At 42.1% G+C, this 18,461-nt stretch overlaps 1 protein-coding gene across 1 annotated transcript in view; it reads right to left on the minus strand.

Annotated features, from left to right (window-relative positions):
* unc13a (unc-13 homolog A (C. elegans)) overlaps positions 1-18,461 on the minus strand; it is a 471,750-nt gene that overhangs the window by 168,449 nt on the left and 284,840 nt on the right. Inside the window, exons 15-16 of the mRNA XM_070859800.1 lie at positions 14,316-14,535; positions 12,490-12,717 (exon numbers count right to left, since the gene is read on the minus strand). Of these exons, the coding sequence (XP_070715901.1) occupies positions 12,490-12,717; positions 14,316-14,535 (448 nt within the window). The remainder of the gene's footprint in view (positions 1-12,489; positions 12,718-14,315; positions 14,536-18,461) is intronic.

Consider the following 18,461-nt stretch of genomic DNA (forward strand, 5'->3'; position numbering starts at 1 on the left):
TCTTGCTACAATTGGACAGCGCCTTGGTGAAACCACACCGTTTTGGTCTCGTTATCGACGGAAGTATATACCTGCCTTGGAAGCGGCGCAACGAAGGTTCACTAAATTGATTCCTGAGATGAATGGGCTGTCCTATGATGAGAGATTGGAGTTTAGAAGAATGAGAGGTGATCTCATTGAAACATACAAGATTCTAAAGGAGATTGACAGGGTAGATGCTGAGCATTTTTTTCCTCTGGTTGGAGCATCTAGACCGAGGGGGCATAGTCTCAGGATAAGCCATTTAAGACAGAGATGAGGAGGATTCTCTTCACTCAGAGGGTTGTGAATCTTTGGAATTCTCTGCCCCAGAAGGCTGTGGATGTAAGTCTTTAAGTATATTCAAGGCTGAGATAGATAGATTTTTAGACTCATGGGAAATCAAGGGATATGGAGATTGGGCAGGAAAATGAAGTTGAAGTCAATGATCAGCCATGAGGAGCTTTATGGCCTATTCCTGTTCCTATTTCTTATGTTCTTATGAAAAGAGAGTGGTCAGAAGCAATGTTGGCCCTTTAAAAACTGAAAGTGGTGATATTGTCAATGACAATGGGGAAATGGAGGACATGTTGAATAATTATTTTGCGTTAGTATTTACAGTAGAAGAGGGTAGCATGCCGGAAATCCCAAATAAACTAATATTGAATCGGGGGCAGGGACTCAATAAAATTAACATAAGTAAATTAACAGTAATGAAGAAAATAATGGCACTAAAGAGTGACAAATTCCCAGGGCCAGATGGTTTCCATCCCAGAGTTTTAAAGGACGTAGGTGAGCACATTGCAGATGCCCTATCTATAATCTTCCAAAGTTCTCTGGATTCAGGAATCGTCCCTTTAGATTGGAAAATTGCGCATGTCACTCTGCTTTTTAAGAATAGCGAGAGAGAGAAACCAGTTAAGCCTAACATCTGTTGTCGGGAAATTGCGAGAGTGTATAATTAAGAATATGGTGTCTGAACACCTCGAATATTTTCAGTTGATCAGAGAGAGCAAGCAGGATTTGTGAAAGGTAGGTCATGCCTGATAAACCTGTCTGAATTTTTTTGAAGAGATAACTAAAGTAGTGGACAGGGGAATGTTTATGGATGTTATTTACATGGACTTCCAGAAAGCATTTGCCAAAATCTTACATAAGAGATTGTTATCTAAGGTAGAAGCCCATGGAATTGAGGGCAAATTATTGATCTGGTCAAGAAACTGGCTGAGCAGCAGAAGTCAGAGTAGGGAGAATGGGTGGGTACTCAAATTGGCAGGATATGAATAGTGGTGGCCCGCAGGGATCAGTGTTGGGACCTCAACTATTAACAATATTTATTAATAACTTAGATGATGGCATAGAAAGTAATATATCCAAATGTGCCGGTGACACAAAGATAGGTGGCACTGTAGATGAAAGCATAAAGTTACAAAGGGATATTGATAGATTAAGTGAATGGCAAATGTGACAAATGGATTTCAATGTAAGCAAATATGAGGTCATCAACTTTGGACCCAAAAAGGATAGAACAGGGTACTTTCTAAATGGTAAAAAGCTAAAAACAGTAGATGTCCAAAGAGACTTGGGAATTCAGGTACATAGATCATTAAAAATGTCATGAACAGGTACAGAAAATAATCAAAAAGTCTAATGGAATGCTGGCCTATATATCTAGAGGACTAGAGTACAAGAAGCTAGAAGTTATGCTGCAGATGTATAAAACCCTGGTTAGACCACACTTGGAGTACTGTGAGCAGTTCTGGGCACCACACCATAGGAAGGATATATTGGCCTTGGAGGGTGTGTTGCGCAGGTTTACCAGAGTAATATCCAGACGTCAAGAGTTAAGTTACGAGGAGAGATTACACAAATTAGGGTTGTATTCACTAGAATTTAGAAGGTTATGGGCTGATTTAATTGAAGTTTTCAAGATATTAAAGGGAACAGAGAGGGTAAATGGAGAGAAACTATTTCCGTTGGTTGGGGATTCTAGGACTAGGCGCATGGTCTAAAAATTAGAGCCAGACCTTTCAGGAGTGAAATTAGGAAACACGTCTACACATAAAGGATGTCATAAGTTTGGAATTCCATCCCATGTTTTTACTCATGCAGCCACAGAGGCTCTAAGAAAACCTTGCACCAAGCCTCCATAGCTAATGGCTCTGTGCCGAGGCTGAGAAGCTTATGCATGGGGTAAGGGGATAAACCTTTTAGAGTTAGTCAGTCCCCACACACTGCTCCAAACTGAGATATCTATCAGCAATCTGACAATCATCTAAGTAAACACTAGAACTCCCACACAGTGGAAACAGCAGTTAGTCAATTGCACATAATTGCATCCCACACAATGCTAATACCACCCTCAGTCAGTCAGTCAGCTTCTCTTCAATTACTTTTTCCCCCCAAAGACAATATCATTAAAATATAATTCTAAGGTTTGTTGCATTTGCTTTTGATTTGACATTATTTTTTGGGGCAGTGCACCCAGAGAACATATTATAATCCTATTTTATAAATGTAATGCCTAGCTCATTTACCAAAGAGTTCTGTTGTCATATAATATTCCTTTGCCATTATCAGCTTTAAAAAGGAAAAGCAATCTAATGCCCTATCCAGCAGTTTCAGGTGGAATTTATATTCCAACAGCTTGACTGAGAACAAAGAATGCAGCAATATTGTAGCCACAGAGCTCATTTCAGTACGTATAGTATCCATTCACAGTTGGTGGGATCTTATTTATACGGTCTGGCTGTGAAGTAGATGGTCGGATCCAGGTCAGAGTGCCAGGTAAGCGAGCAGGAGTGCCCACGATCTGAATACATTTAAATAAGCTCTGTAATGTTCTCAACCCTCAGCAGATATTAGCCATGAAAAAAAATCACAGTTCAACAGACCCTAAATTATTAAATAATCAGTAATGTGCCTTTTATGATTATAAAATTGCTCTATTGATTTTTATGGTTATGAAATTGGTCAATTAATTGAAGCTGAAATGTCACATTTATTGTAATTGCTACAGTGGAACTGCTTCAACATAACGTTTGCAGAGACTGCCAGTATTTTTGTAACAGCTGGCTAAACACGTGTCATTTCTTTATTAATGTATTGAATTGTGGACCCATTTATACAGTAGTTAGTGACTCAATCCAACTTACTTTTCATTTCACACCACCTGCAGAAACTGCAGTATAACTGTGCTTTGAAATCAGCAATTTGACTAGGTAGTCTCACATCACTTGAGCTTGAGACCAGCTTTGCTTTGTACAAATACAGCACAGTACAGATTCAGCGGTGCAACTCATTGTCGTTGGCCTAATTTATTCTAAAGCAAATATTGGTGTCAAATTAGTATCTGCTATGTAAAGGCGCCATTAGCGAAGCCTCCGATCAGCTTTGGGATGGATGCTGCATAAGAACATAAGAAATAGGAGCAGGAGTAGGCCATTTGGCCCCTCCAAGCCTGCTCTGCCATTCAATAAGATCATGGCTGGTCTGATCTTGGCCTCAACTCCACTTTTCTGCTTGTTCCTCATAACCCTTGACTCCCCTACCGTTCAAAAATCTTGTCGATCTCCACCTTGAATATATTCAATGACTCAGCCTCCACAGCTCTCTGGGGTAGAGAATTCCAAAGATTCATGACCCTCAGAGAAGAAATTCCTCCTTGTCTCCATCTTAAATGGGCAACCCCTTATTCTGAAACTATGCCCCCTTGATCTAGATTCCCCCATGAGGGGAAACATTCTCTCAGCATCTACCCTGTCAAGCCCCCTCATAATCTTATATGTTTCAATAAGATCACCTCTCATTCTTCTAAACTCCAATGAGTATAGGCCTAACCTGCTCAACCTTTCCACATAAGACAACCCTTTCATCTCAGGAATCAACCCAGTGAACCTTCTCTGAAATGCCTCCAATGGAATTATATCCCTCCTTAAATAAGGAGACCAAAACTGTACGCAGTACTCTAGGTGCGGTCTCAGTTGTAGCAAGACTTTCCTGCCTTTATACTCCATCCCCCTTGCAATAAAGGCCAACATTCCATTTGCCTTCCTAATTACTTGCTGTACCTGCATGCTAACCTTTTTTGTTTCATATACGAGGACACCCAGATCCTTCTGTATTGCAGCATTCTATAGTCACTCTCCATTTAAATAATATTCTGCTTTTCTATTCTTCCTACCAAAGTGGATAATCTCATATTTTCTCTCATTATACTCCATCTGCCAAATTTTTGCCCACTCACGTAACCAATCTATATCCCTTTGCAGACTCTTAAGTGTCCTCCTCACAACTTGCTTTCCCACCTATCTTTGTATCGTCAGCAAAGTTGGCTACAGTAGACTCGATCCCTTCATCCAAGTTATTAAAATAGATTGTAAATAGTTGAGGCCCCAGCTCTGATCCTTGTGGCACCCGACTAGTTACAGTTTGCCAACCTGAAAATTACCGATTTATCCCTACTCTCTGTGTTCTGTTAATTAGCCAATCCTCTCTCAATGCTAATATATTACCCACCGACAACATGAGCTGTTATCTTGTGCAGTAGCCTTTTATGTGGCACCTTATCGAATGTCTTTTGGAAATCCAAATATACTACATCTACTGGTTTTCCTTGATCCACCCTGCTTGATAACATCTTCAAAGAACTCTAATAATTTGTCAAACACGATTTCCCTTTCATAAAACCCTGCTGACTCTGCTTGATTGTATTATGATTTTCTAAATGTCCTGCTACTACTCCTTTAATAATGGCACACACAGCACTGCCCCCACCCCCAAGGTGGCCTTGGACAACGTGAACCATTTTCCATACCTCGGGAGCCTACTGTCAACAAGGGCAGACTTCGACGACCGAGGTCCAACACCACCTTCAGTGTGCCAGTGCAGCCTTCGGTCGCCTGAGTAAGTGTGTGTTTGAAGACCAGGACCACAAACCCGGCACCAAGCTCATGGTCTACAGAGCAGTATGATACCCACCCTCCTATATGGATCAGAGACATGGACTATGTACAGCAGGCATCTCAAAACACTGGAGATGTACCACCATCATCATAGGCAGTCCCTCGGAATCGAGGAAGACTTGCTTCCACTCTAAAAATGAGTCCTTAGGTGGCTGAACAGTCCAATACGAGAACCACAGTCCCTGTCACAGGTGGGACAGATAGTCGTTGAGGGAAAGGGTGGATGGTACTGGTTTACCACACACTCTTTCCGCTGCCTGCGCTTGATTTCTGCATGCTCTCGGTGATGAGACTCGAGGTGCTCAGCGCCCTCCCTGATGCACTTCCTCCATCAACGCTGCCTCCGCAAGATCCTGCAAATCCATTGCCAGGATAGGCGCACCAACTTCAGTGTTCACACTCAGACCAACATCCCCGGCATCGAAGCACTGACCACGTCCACATGCCCGATACGAGACTCCCAAAACAAGCGCTCTACTCGGAGCTTCGACATGGCAAGCAAGCCCCAGGTGGGCAGAGGAAATGCTTCAAGAACACCCTCAAAGCCTCCTTGAAAAAGTGCAACATTCCCACCGACAACTGTGAATCACTGGCCCAAGATCGCTCAAAGTGGAGGAAAAGCATCCGGGAAGGCGCCGAACACCTCGAGTCTCTTCGCAGGGAGCAAGCTGAAGCCAAGGGTAGACAGTGGAAGGAGCGCACGGCAACCCAAGCACCCCACCCACCCGTGACAGAGACTGTAGGTCCTGCATTGCACTCATCAGTCACTAGAGAATTCATTTTTAGTATGGAAGCAAGTCATCCTCAACTCCGAGAGACTACCTAAGAGGCTGGGAACTCAACATCCAGGGGTATTCAACATTTAAGAAGGATAGACAGAAAGGAAAAGGAGGCGGGGTGGCATTGCTGGTTAAAGAGGAAATTAATGCAATAATAAGAAAGGACATTAGCTTGGATGATGTGGAGGGGCAGAACACACTAGTGGGAGTTGTGTACAGACTACCAAACAGTAGTAGTAAGGTTGGGGACAGCATCAAACAAGAAATAAGGGATGCATGCAATAAAGGTACAGCAGTTATCATGGGTGACTTTAATCTATATATTGATTGGGCTAACCAATCAATATGTAGATTGGGCTATCGACTTGGGATCAGTTCCTATGGACTGGAGGGTAGCTAATGTAACACCACTTTTTAAAAAGGGAGGGAAAGAGAAAGCGGGTAATTATAGACCGGTTAGCCTGATATCAGTGGTGGGGAAAATGTTGGAATCAATTATTAAGAATGAAATAGCAGCGCATTTGGAAAGCAGTGACAGGATCGGTCCAAGTCAGCATGGATTTTATGAAGGGAAAATCGTGCTTGACAAATCTTCTGGAATTTTTTGAGGATGTAACTAGTAGAGTGGACAAGGGAGAAACCAGTGGATGTGGTGTATTTGGACTTTCAAAAGGCTTTTGATAAGGTCCCACACAAGAGATTGGTGTGCAAAATCAAAGAACATGGTATTGGGGGTAATATACTGACGTGGAAAGAGAACTGGTTGGCAGACAGGAAGCAGAGAATCGGGATAAACGGGTCCTTTTCAGAATGGCAGGCAGTGACTAGTGGAGTGCTGCAGGGCTCAGTGCTGGGACCCCAGCTCTTTACAATATACATCAATGATTTGGATGAAGGAATTGAGTGTCATATCTCCAAGTTTGCAGATGACACTAAACTGGTGGCGGTGTGAGCTGTCAGGGGGACGCTAAGATGCTGCAGGGTGACTTGGACAGGTTAGGTGAGTGGGAAAATGCATGGCAGATGCAGTATAATGTGGATAAATGTGAGGTTATCCACTTTGGGGGCAAAAACACGAAGACAGAATATTATCTGAATGGTGGCAGATTAGGAAAAGGGGAGGTACAACGAGACCTGGGTGTCATGGTTCATCAGTCATTGAAAGTTGGCATGAAGGTGCAGCAGGCGGTAAAGAAGGCAAATGGTATGTTGGCCTTCATAGCTAGGGGGTTTGAGTATAGGAGCAGGGAGGTCTTATTGTAGTTGTACAGGGCCTTGGTGAGGCCTCACCTGGAATATTGTGTTCAATTTTGGTTTCCTAATCTGAGGAAGGACGTTCTTGCTATTGAGCGAGTGCAGCGAAGGTTGAGCAGACTGATTCCCGGGATGGCTGGACTGACATATGAGGAGAGACTGGATCAACTGGGCCTTTATACATTGGAGTTTATAAGGATGAGAGGGGATCTCATAGAAACATACAAGATTCTGACGGGACGGGACAGGTTAGGTTCGGGTAGATTGTTCCCGATGTTGGGGAAGTCCAGAACCAGCGGACACAGTCTCAGGATAAGAGGTAAGCCATTTAGGACTGAGATGAGGAGAAACGGAGAGAGTTGTTAACCTGTGGAATTCCCTGCCGCAGACAGTTGTTGATGCCAGTTCATTGGATATATTCAAGAGGGAGTTAGATATGGCCCTTACGGCCAAAGGGATCAAGGGGTATGAAGAGCAAGCAGGAAAGGGGTACTGAGGGAATGCTCAGCCATGATCTTATCGAATGGTGGTGCAGGCTCGAAGGACCGAATAGCCTACTCCTGCACCTATTTTCTATGTTTCTATAATGGATTCTAGCATTTTCCCAATGGCAGATGTTAGGCTAACTGGCCTACAGTTTTACTGCTTTCTGTCTCTCTCCTTTCTTGAATAGGGGTATTACATTTGCGGGTTTCCAATCCGCTGGGACCTTTCCAGAATCTAGGGAATGTTGAAAGATTACAACCAATGCATTCACTAACTTTGCAGCCACTTCTTTTGGGTGCAGGCCATCAGGTCCAGGGGACTTGTCAGCCTTTAGTTCCATTCCAAGGGACTGCCTATGATGATGATGACTTTTTCTCTAGTGATAGTGATTGTTTTAAGTTTCTCCCTCCCTTTTGACCCTTGATTATCTACTATTATTGGAACCTTATGAACATGAACCTTATTTCAACCAGAGGTTTCATTGTTCAGAAACAAATAATATAAACTGTATTCATAATGGACCTGATGGTTATTGGGGTTGCTGGGACTGAAGATGGAAATAATCACACTCAATTGGCTCAAAACACATTTTTGCGGGGCTGGGGAGGCGGGAGAAGCAAAATCTTGAATTTGTTGCCTTAAAAGGCAAGGTAAGCTTGTGGGAATACTCCTTTTACCTTCAGCTGTTTGGGATCTAAGCTCTGGAATTCCCTGTCTAAACCTCTCCGCCTCTCTACCTCTCTTTCCTCCTTTAAGATGCTCCTTAAAACCTATCTCTTTGACCAAGCTTTGGGTCATCTGCCCTAATTTCTTCTTTTGTGGCTCGGTGTCAAATTTATCTGTTTTGTCTTGTAACACTGCTGTGAAGCGCCTTAGAATGTTTTACTACATTAAAGACGCTATTTCAATAAAAGTTATTATTCTACTTGTTCAGCTAAAGTACAGCATTTCTAAAATATTTATTCTGATCTAGTAAAGATCATAATTTGCTATTGTTGCTTTGTTTCACTGCGAACATTACTGTCAGAATATCTTAGGATCATCCTTATGTGATCTTTAAAAGACATCATGGAGAGATATACTGTAAGCAATTAACCTTGCAGCCAATTTAAATCCAGATCAAGAAATTAAAGAAAATCTTCCAGTACTAATCACAGATGAGATACTGTACCACATAGGAGAAAATGTGGCAAATCTACAGGGTTAAATTTGCTAGATGATTTTGAAACCAGTAGAGAAGTGGGTACTTGAAATCAATTTGAACCCTACATAGAAAAGAATTGCCTAGCAATTCGGCCATGGAGCGCCTGTTGTTCAAACGGCCCCCTAAGCTTCCAATATGGCGGACGTGAAGCACACTCATTACGAGCTGAGTGTGCTGCCTGCCACATTGGTGTAGGCAACTGTGTTGGGAGTGAGAAGTGTACATCTGGATTATTTAAGGAGCTGAATATGTTATGTAAATTAGGGTTCTGGGCTTCTTGCAGGACCCATTTTCTCTTTTGGTATGGCTATGCATGAGTCGCCACCTGCCAAACTCACCCAGCAGCACATAGCAAGAACCGCAGATCACCAGGTAAGTTCGTAGATTTTTTTCAGGTCGGAGGCATTCGCACGCAAGAAGCCTCCGACCGCAATTTCTGCACCGATACGTCAGTATTAACAAAACACAAATTACCCTTGTGCATGTCCTTAGTGCCTATCTTGTGATCTCGTTTTCCTATCTTGGTGCTCCTACGAAATGTTTCCCCAGTGGCTACAGTTTGGGAGATGAAAGGCTGCTAAGCGTCTATTGAGAACACTGCAGATGGATGTAGAGGATGCGGAGCCTTGAGGGCCCGGCTGCAGACTGTGGCATTTCGTCGTGGACTTGCCAGTCTTGCCAGCTGGCTGTAACAAAGGCGCTGGCGGAGTGGGTGGCAGAAGGGCAGACACACAGTTGCCCTGAGACAACAGCAAGTACCTCTCACATGGATCCAAGGCTATTTTCAAGGGACGACGCCTCAGTGCTCCTATGGCTCTGCTGGAGAACACAAGACAGGAATGACATGATGCTCTGCAAGTCCCTATCAACAGTCACCCCCAAAGCCAAGATGACAGTCTTCTGAACTTGCATGGCAGCTGTGAAGGCTGTCAGGAGAGGTTCCATGATGTGGTGGGGGGCACTGTGATGTTAATGGAGCTGACTACTCAGTGAATGTTGGACAGAATGCTCCCCATGCTCTGCACAAAGCCTTGAGACATGTTGAAGCTGGGCTCCTCCATGTTCTGCAATATTGTGTACAAGCTTGCTGGTAAGGCATCCAGTGCGCCTAGCATTTCATGATATATGCCAATCAGCCTTCTTCGGTAGCCTGGGCCCTCGAAATAAGCATCCGAGTCCTCTGCAGCAGAACTAGTATGTGATCATGTCCTAGCTCTTGCACACTTGTGCCCGATGATTCACCTGCTCTAACCTAACCCCTGAAGTACACGTGGTGCCAAAATCTGAGCTGATGCTTGTTAGGGTGAGATTGAGTGACGGTGCATCGTCCAAAAGATTAGCAGAGGGGCTTCCACATTTTCAGTACCTGAAATGAAATAGAGCGACAAGGTTTAGCTTGTAATGTGAAAGGAAGGCAGAGTGAGAGTGAGAGAGTGAGAGTGAGAGAAGTGGTTGGTGAAAGCATCTTGAGCTTGTCATGCAGAATATGTAGCGGGAGATAGAAGACAGACAGGAAAAAGATGTTCAGGTATGAAGAAAACGTACACCAAACCTCCTCCAGTGTTGCCAGTCACCACAGCCACAATTCTCCCCTATGAGAGTCAGAACGCTTTCTTCAAAGGGAGATGGGAGAGGGTGGGCATGCAGGCAGGCTCTTCCTCCTCTAGTGGCAACCTGCTGTCTGGAGTTGTATGCGATTTTCTCCTGCAAGAAGGCAGTGTGTTCGTGAGAGTTTGGTAAGGCTTTTTAAAGAGAATGAGTCTATCATGGTTGAATAGTGTGTCAGATGTGATGAAGTGAGCATAGGGTTAGTCGTGAGTATGAGGAGAAGGAGGTGTAGTGAAACGTGGTGCAGTGATTGTATGAGAAAGAAAGACTTGCATTTATATAGCATCTTTCACGACCATCGGACGTCTCAAAGCACTTTACAGCCAATGAAGTACTTTTGGAGTGTAGTCACTGTTGTAATGTGGGAAACATGGCAGCCAACTTGCACAGAGCAAACTCCCACAAACAGCAATGTGATAATGACCAGATAATCTGTTTTTATTATATTGATTGAGGGATAAATATTGGCTAGGACAAAGAGGATAACTCCCCTGCTCTTCTTCGAAATAATGCTATGGGATATTTTACATCCACCTGAGAGGGCAGACGGGACTTCGGTTTAACATCTCATCCGAAAGACGAGAGTGAAGTAAAGAGGTGGAGGAGAGTGTTGTAAGCATTGTGAGTAGTGGTGGAGGTGTGAGCAGAGATTAAGGGAACAGTATTCTTGCCTTGACAACTCTGCTGAGATAATTGAACTTTTTCCGGCATTGCAGCTATGTCCTGAGTGCTAAACACTTGGCATGGACATGTCAGGTAACCTCCTCTCACTGTCTCCTGAGTTTATGCCTGGAGGGCCTCTTGCCCCCTAAGTGGAAGAGTATCTTCCTCCTTCTCTCCACTGCCTACACAAGGGCCTCCAAGGCAGCCTAGGAGACCGTTGGTGCACTCTCAGTGCTTGATGTAGTCATTTCTGTATTGATGTGTTTACTTGGTGTCTTCAGGGAGGACACCTCCCCTTTGCGAAGTGCTGGCTGCCTTTAAGTGGCCTCAGACACCCGATAGCGTGCAGCATGAGTAGCACAGTTGGGTGACTGTAATCAGCAGGTAGCACAAATATTTTGTGCCTCCCCCTTTGCACCTTTTTCCAGGCGCAATCAAATTGCTAGACCAATGATTCACTGCAAATCTGATTTTGTCTTATCACATTCAGCAGTGTTAGAAACCCAAAATCATTCCATCAACAATAGCATCTACCTGTTAACTTTAAATTGAGTGCAGATGTGAAGCAACTGCAGAAATGTAAGACATCAGATAGTGTGCTGTTTTAATCAGAATCTTACAAATGCTCTGTTGACCCAGAAGATACACAAGTTATGTGGAAAAAGTGCACCACAAAAGGAAGACTGAACTTTTCTTAACTGTACCTTGATTAAATAGGTTATATGTCTTTTTACCACCACCCAAATGTAACATAAAATTTGAAGCATACCAGTACTACCTTGCAAGTTAACCTTGATATAATCCTCAAAATTGAATATTACTTAAACTGTGATACTGTTATGCTGAAAATGAGTTTAGAATTCTGAAACCAAGTTATTGTAATGTTTGTGATAATTATATAGAGAATAGTATTAGCTTTATCTGCTTAGAAGCAGTGAAACACTGTTAGTAATTGTTAGTAACACATCCAAATGGTCTCCTGTTCAGTCCTTGATATTCTTGAGATGAATTAAGGTTTAACTGGTGCTTCAGCCAATGTTGTATTGCTAAAGGTGACTAGATCTTTTCAATTCGAGTTGGATTATGTAGGAGGACTAAAAGGCATCACAATAACCCCATAGACATGAGTGATTCCTCATTCATTTTCCTGCAACCATTTAACCGTTGAGTATAGATTGTTTAATCCAACAACTATTAAGAATTACAATTAGGTCATTTATTTAAGAATGAGGAAGTATTGAGCAGGAAAAAAAAAAAAAAAAATCAAGATCAGAAGAAGTGAAAAGGATTCTGAATCAGAACGTTCAGAATCTGAATGTTTCTCTCATTGTACTTTGTAACACATAACCTTCTAAATCTTCAATTTATTGCAATTGTTATAAATATAAAACTGTAAAGGATATTTGGTACCAAAGCATAAATAGAGAACAGATGTACAATCTGCACCTACAATCTGCGTAAGTTAAAGCATGATGGTCATTTTGTTTTCTCTAACAAAATTCACAAAGCCTACCAGTGATGTTGATTTTTGCTGACCACTTTGATGTGCCATCCAGTACACTCTGTTTAATTGCCTTCATCTGTTGTGCATGTGCTGATTTTGGAAGTGCAAATACCTCCTGGATGAGCTCAAAGATTTCTGGTTTATTTCTTTCTCTGATTTTCATTCGGTCCTTTAGGACCATAATAATATTTTGTGTTCGATCTTCTGCTCCATGTTTTGAACTCTTTTCAGCAGCACCTGAAATTAAGTTAGAAGTAGTAGTATTAGAAGAAACCTGACAATATTTAAAATATAATGGAATATGGGGACAATTGTTTACTAAATGAATGGTAAGGTTCTAAATCAAGTAAATTGATATGTAAAATCGCTTGTTTAACAAGAATTAGATATATTTTTTATTGAATGTTGTTTTTATTTATGAGGAATTATCAATGAATCGTATTTGTGATAAATGGTGAGGAATACTATGCTAAGGTAAAGACATTTCTGCCTGATGACATCGCATATTTGGATACCCAAGCATAGTGTCAGAATAGTAGGACGCAGGTTTATATCCATGATTTTCCACACAGGTAGTTCTCAATCTTAGCAGTTCCATCACTGAGTGCAATAAGCAGACATGCTTTACCATGGGGAAATCAGAATATTATGTTCACATGGACTACCTATCAGCCCCTTAAGAAACTTTCATATTTGTTCCAGTACATGAGAGTTGTTACTATCTATATGTAATAATGCGCAATGATGTAGAAGAATCACTGCTAGATTGGCACTGACAGAGGCCTAAGGTGGAGGATAAGCTGTATGGCTGTAAGACATAGGAAAGAGAAAAGGGAAAATACACACAGTAAATTACTCAAAGTCCAAAAAAAAACTCTCTCCAAAAAGGTGTTGAGCTTTATGGACAAAACCAAATTTTATTAAAAAGGTCTAAATGTAAAAAGAAATCTTACATTATCTATTGTACCCTAGCTCATACATAATATCAACACCCACTTACCTTTTGCAACCATTGTAAAATTGTGAATTCATTAATATGCTAAAGGACTCATCCTATCTGAATTTTGCCAGTGACTTGTCATTTTTTCAAATGCGACTCCAATAACCATATTTTTTGACTTTTTATTAACAATATATTCTTGCCCTTCACCTCAGCTTTTAAATAAATATTGTGCACTACTGTCTGGCCTTTCAATTTATGATCTGATTTTTTTTTTGTAAATTCAGCTCCTTCTTTGTGGCACTTTCAGTTGCTCAGAGTAGCAATTACATTTGTTTATCTGGAACACCAATTTTCTCAAATTGTTCATTCAAGTGCCAGTTTCAAATATACTAAAAAGATATATCAATGAACATGCACAGATAATTCTTATTCAACCTTAAACAAGATGGCTGGAGTGGCACAGTAGAACAACTGATGATGTATTTTTTTCTCCCAAACAAAAGCACAGCTGTTTGAGTCCCACAGTTATTACTTAAATTTAACCATAAAGTTGTCTGTTCTATAATAGACTGCTCAACAGTGCTGCGTGGAAGCGATGTGTCCCACCTCGAGAGGAAAATCTGCCTCCTTCAACCAAAAAAAAATACAACAGTCTGTTCATTATTGAGCAGCACTGAAAAATATTCAAATCCAACCATCCTGCCTAGGAGGATTTAGGTACCTTGAAAACTCACGTATTTGGAGTAAGAACACACTTTTTAAAAATGTTATTACTGATGAAATAGTTCAAATGGTCAAACCACCTTGAATACCTATAGTTATATAGAATATTGATTATTTAACATATTTAAAAATATCCAGATGAAGAAAAAAATCTATGCAAGTGACTTACGCTGTAAACAATCTGCATTGAGAAGATCTTGGCACTTTTCATGACATTTGACCCCACATTCAGTGCAACGCATTCCCTGGCGAGCGATCCCCCACAACAAGCCTTCACATTCATAACAATAGGTGGGAGTTGTTGCTGTCCACACTTCAAAATTGTGTGGTGTTGTGCAAGATATAGGGTAGATTAAGGCTTGCAAGGTCTTCTTGTAAACATGGTTTTTCTAACAAACAGAAATCCTTCATTAGATATACTGTACTGTGTATAATAATGAAATGGTAGTTAAAAAAAATTGTCAACTCTTCTCTTGGCTGTATTGTAGCTAGTCCCTCACATTAGGTTGATATGGATCTTAAACTATTGCAGTAAGTGACCTGACATCAACTCTGAGAAATGAACTTCCTTAAAAATTCCAAATGAAGCACAACTTATATCACAAAACAGCCAGATATGTCTACTGCAATGACACTAAATAGCCGGGTAAGTCTACTACAATGACACTAAACTGATTATGCATCACGCATTGTGGGACAAATTATATTAGTGCATTGTATAAAAATACCAGTTTTCTTGAGAGTACCCACACTTTTAAAATTTCATTGACATCCGTCACAAGTGGTTCAGCTCAGTGGTGCATATATGATCAAACATTAAAATGGTGCAGTAAAATAGCCACTACCAAATTTCCTTTTACTTAAAAAAGATAAGAAAAGGACACCTTTCTCTGATGGAACAGGAATCCTCGAGCAGACCCGTCAAGTGTCACTCATTTAGAATGCAATTTACTTACTTTGTTGGAAAGGACTAGCCTGTTTTCACAGTTAAAACTAAGTGCAACTCTACTTGTTTAAATGGGTTTATCATTAGTCTAGTTCATAAATCACACTCCTGACAATTTCTCAATCTTGGAGCTCTGCCTTGAAAGCATCTGTTCCTGTTCCTCTCAAAAATGTGGAGACTTTTAAGTCTATACTACTGGAGGAAACCATCCTGGACTTAAAAAAAAAATGTATTAGTAGCATAACAACAAGATTCCATAACAGAAAACTGCAACAAAGACAAAGACTGTTATCTTATAAAATTGATCCCAAGGTCTCTGGAAACAGTAATAATTGGAGAAATTGTACTGAGTGCTGATAAGCAAGTGATGTTAGGAAGCTCTTCACACAAATGGATTCTGGATAGGCCAGTAGTGGCTAAACTCCAGTAACCATTTAGGAAACATGTGGAGATGTGGAGACTGTGTCTGGGGGACTGTAGATTCTTTCTGGATAGGCAAGATAGGGTGAACTCAATGTTATCAGTATATATGTTGTGAACTTACGGATCTCACACAGCTTAATGCATGATTTGGCTACCCTAGCTTTGTATTGGATACCTATTTTCCTTTCCAGTATTGAAACTTGAAAATAATGGCTGCATATTAGGCTTCATTTAAGTTCTACTCAACATTTGAAAATGGTGCACTAATTTACCAACAATGAATGTAAAATGGAACTGTATGTCAGAAATTTGAATTTTTGTAAACTTTTGCATTTAGATGATAAAAATCATTTCTGAACGATACTCCTCGCCAAACAAATGTTAAACTGCACGCAGTATTACATTTTCTAGTCCAAAATAAATGTTACTATAGTTCTTGATGAAGTAAATATCAACAAAATACTTTATAATGTGTAACTGTCAGAATACCAAAGATATATATTAGGCCTGATTTTAACCTCTGCACCCAATGAGAACAAAGAGTTAAAATCGGGGTAGCATGCTTTACATTTTGTTTATGTTACACCTGCGCTCCGTGTAATTTTAATAATCGTGTTTTGCACAGTGTACAAGGCCCTCCGCACACAATAGAAAACTTTGGGCTCCCCAGCTAGGCTTCCCCGCTTCCCCCGATTGTCTCCGGACGCTCCCTCACCCCTGACAGACTTGCCTTAATGCAGGGGACCATTCCCGTGGGACCCTGACAGTGGCCTTCCATTGCCCACCTCGTTGCCACCAGCTTCAGGCAGGACTCAGTCTTGCCACATTCAAACAAGGAATGGCTTGGGTCTCACGTCGGCGATGTCATGGGCGTTTTCTTCTTGCCCTAGCCCCTGCACATCATAACTCCCGCCCGGGTTTCCCTGAAAACCACGGAGGGTTGGTGATTGTGGGAGGAGCGTGGGAGGAGACCGTACAGATGGTGGGGGCGGAAAGAGATCATGGAGGTGGTGAGGGGTTTATAGAGTTTGCTTATTGGGCTGGAGGGAAACACTCTGCTCCTCCTGGCCCACCAGCAGCACTGTCAAGACACTTACCTTATAGATCCACCCTTCTCTCCTCCTTTTACCCACAGGTTGCTTTAGGCTCTGGGTTAAAATTAGAAACTCTGCAAAAATGGAGGCACCGAGCTTCCTTAAAAGGTTTCAATGACCAACCCGCCTGCAGAGAACGGATTGGCCGCCTGCCCCTTAAAACCGGAAGTGGGCAGGTTTGAGATGCGTTGGGTTTGTTTCAGATTTTTAACAACAACTTAAAACGTCCCTTGGTGCTTCACAGGAGCATTACAAACAAAATTTGAGACAGAGCCATGTAAGGACGTATTAGCTCACTTGACCAAACTCTTAGGCAGAGGTAGGTTTTAAGAAGCATCTTAAAAGAGGAGAGAGAGGTAGAGAGACGGAGAGGTTTAGGAAGGGAATTCGAGCTTCAGGCTTAGGCAGCTGAAAGCACGATGGCCAATGGTGGAGCAATTAAAATCGGGGATGTACAAGAGGCCAGAATTGGAGGAGCGCAGAGACCTCGGAGGGTTGTAGGACTGGATGAGGTTACCGGGATAGGGAGAGTTGAGGCCAAGGAGTGATTTGAAAACAAGGATTAGAAATTTAAAATTGAGATGTTGCCAGACTGGGAGCTAATGTACATGACCAAGCACTGAGGTGATGGGTGAACGGAACTTGGTGCGAGTTACGATATAGGTAGCAGAGTTTTGAATGAGCTTAAGTTTATGGACAGTCGAAGATGGGCGGCCAGCTAGGAGGGTGTTGGAATAGTCATGTCTGGAGATAACAAAGGCATAGAAAAATAGAAAATAGGTGCCGGAGTAGGCCATTCGGCCCTTCGAGCCTGCACCACCATTCAATAAGATCATGGCTGATCATTCCCTCAGTACCCCTTTCCCGCTTTCTCTCCATACCCCTTGATCCCTTTAGCCGTAAGGGCCATATCTAACTCCCTCTTGAATATATCCAATGAACTGGCATCAACAACTCTCTGCGGCAGGGAATTCCACAGGTTAACAACTCTCTGAGTGAAGAAGTTTCTCCTCATCTCAGTCTTAAATGGCCTACCCCTTATCCTAAGACTGTGTCCCCTGGTTCTGGACTTCTCCAACATCGGTAACATTCGTCCCACATCTAACCTGTCCAGTTCCGTTGGGATCTTATAAGTTTCTATGAGATCCCCTCTCATCCTTCTAAACTCCAGTGTATAAAGGCCCAGTTGATCCAGTCTTTCCTCATATGTCAGTCCAGCCATCCCTGGAATCAGTCTGGTGAACCTTCGCTGCACTCCCTCAATAGCAAGAACGTCCTTCCTCAGATTAGGAGACCAAAACTGAACACAATATTCCAGGTGAGGTCTCACCAAGGCCCTGTACAACTGTAGTAAGGCCTCCCTGCTCCTATACTCTAATCCCTTAGCTATGAAGGCCAACATACTATTTGCCTTCTTCACCGCCTGCTGTACCCGCATGCCAACTTTCAACAACTGATGAACCATGACACCCAGGTCTCGCTCCCCTTTTCCTAATCTGCCACCATTCAGATAATATTCTGCCTTCGTGTTTTTGCCCCCAAAGTGGATAACCTCACATTTATCCACATTATACTGCATCTGCCATGCATTTGCCCACTCACCTAACCTGTCCAAGTCACCCTGCAGCCTCTTAGCGTCCTGCTCACAGCTCACACCTCCACCCAGTTTAGTGTCATCTGTAAACTTGGAGATATTACACTCAATTCTTTCATCTAAATCATTAATGTATATTGTAAAGAGCTGGGGTCCCAGCACTGAGCCCTGCGGCACTCCACTAGTCACTGCCTGCCATTCTGAAAAGAACCCGTTTATAAGAACATAAGAATTAGGAACAGGAGTAGGCCATCTAGC

Source organism: Pristiophorus japonicus, chromosome 18, assembly GCF_044704955.1.
Source record: "Pristiophorus japonicus isolate sPriJap1 chromosome 18, sPriJap1.hap1, whole genome shotgun sequence".
Taxonomy (NCBI): Eukaryota; Metazoa; Chordata; class Chondrichthyes; family Pristiophoridae; genus Pristiophorus; species Pristiophorus japonicus.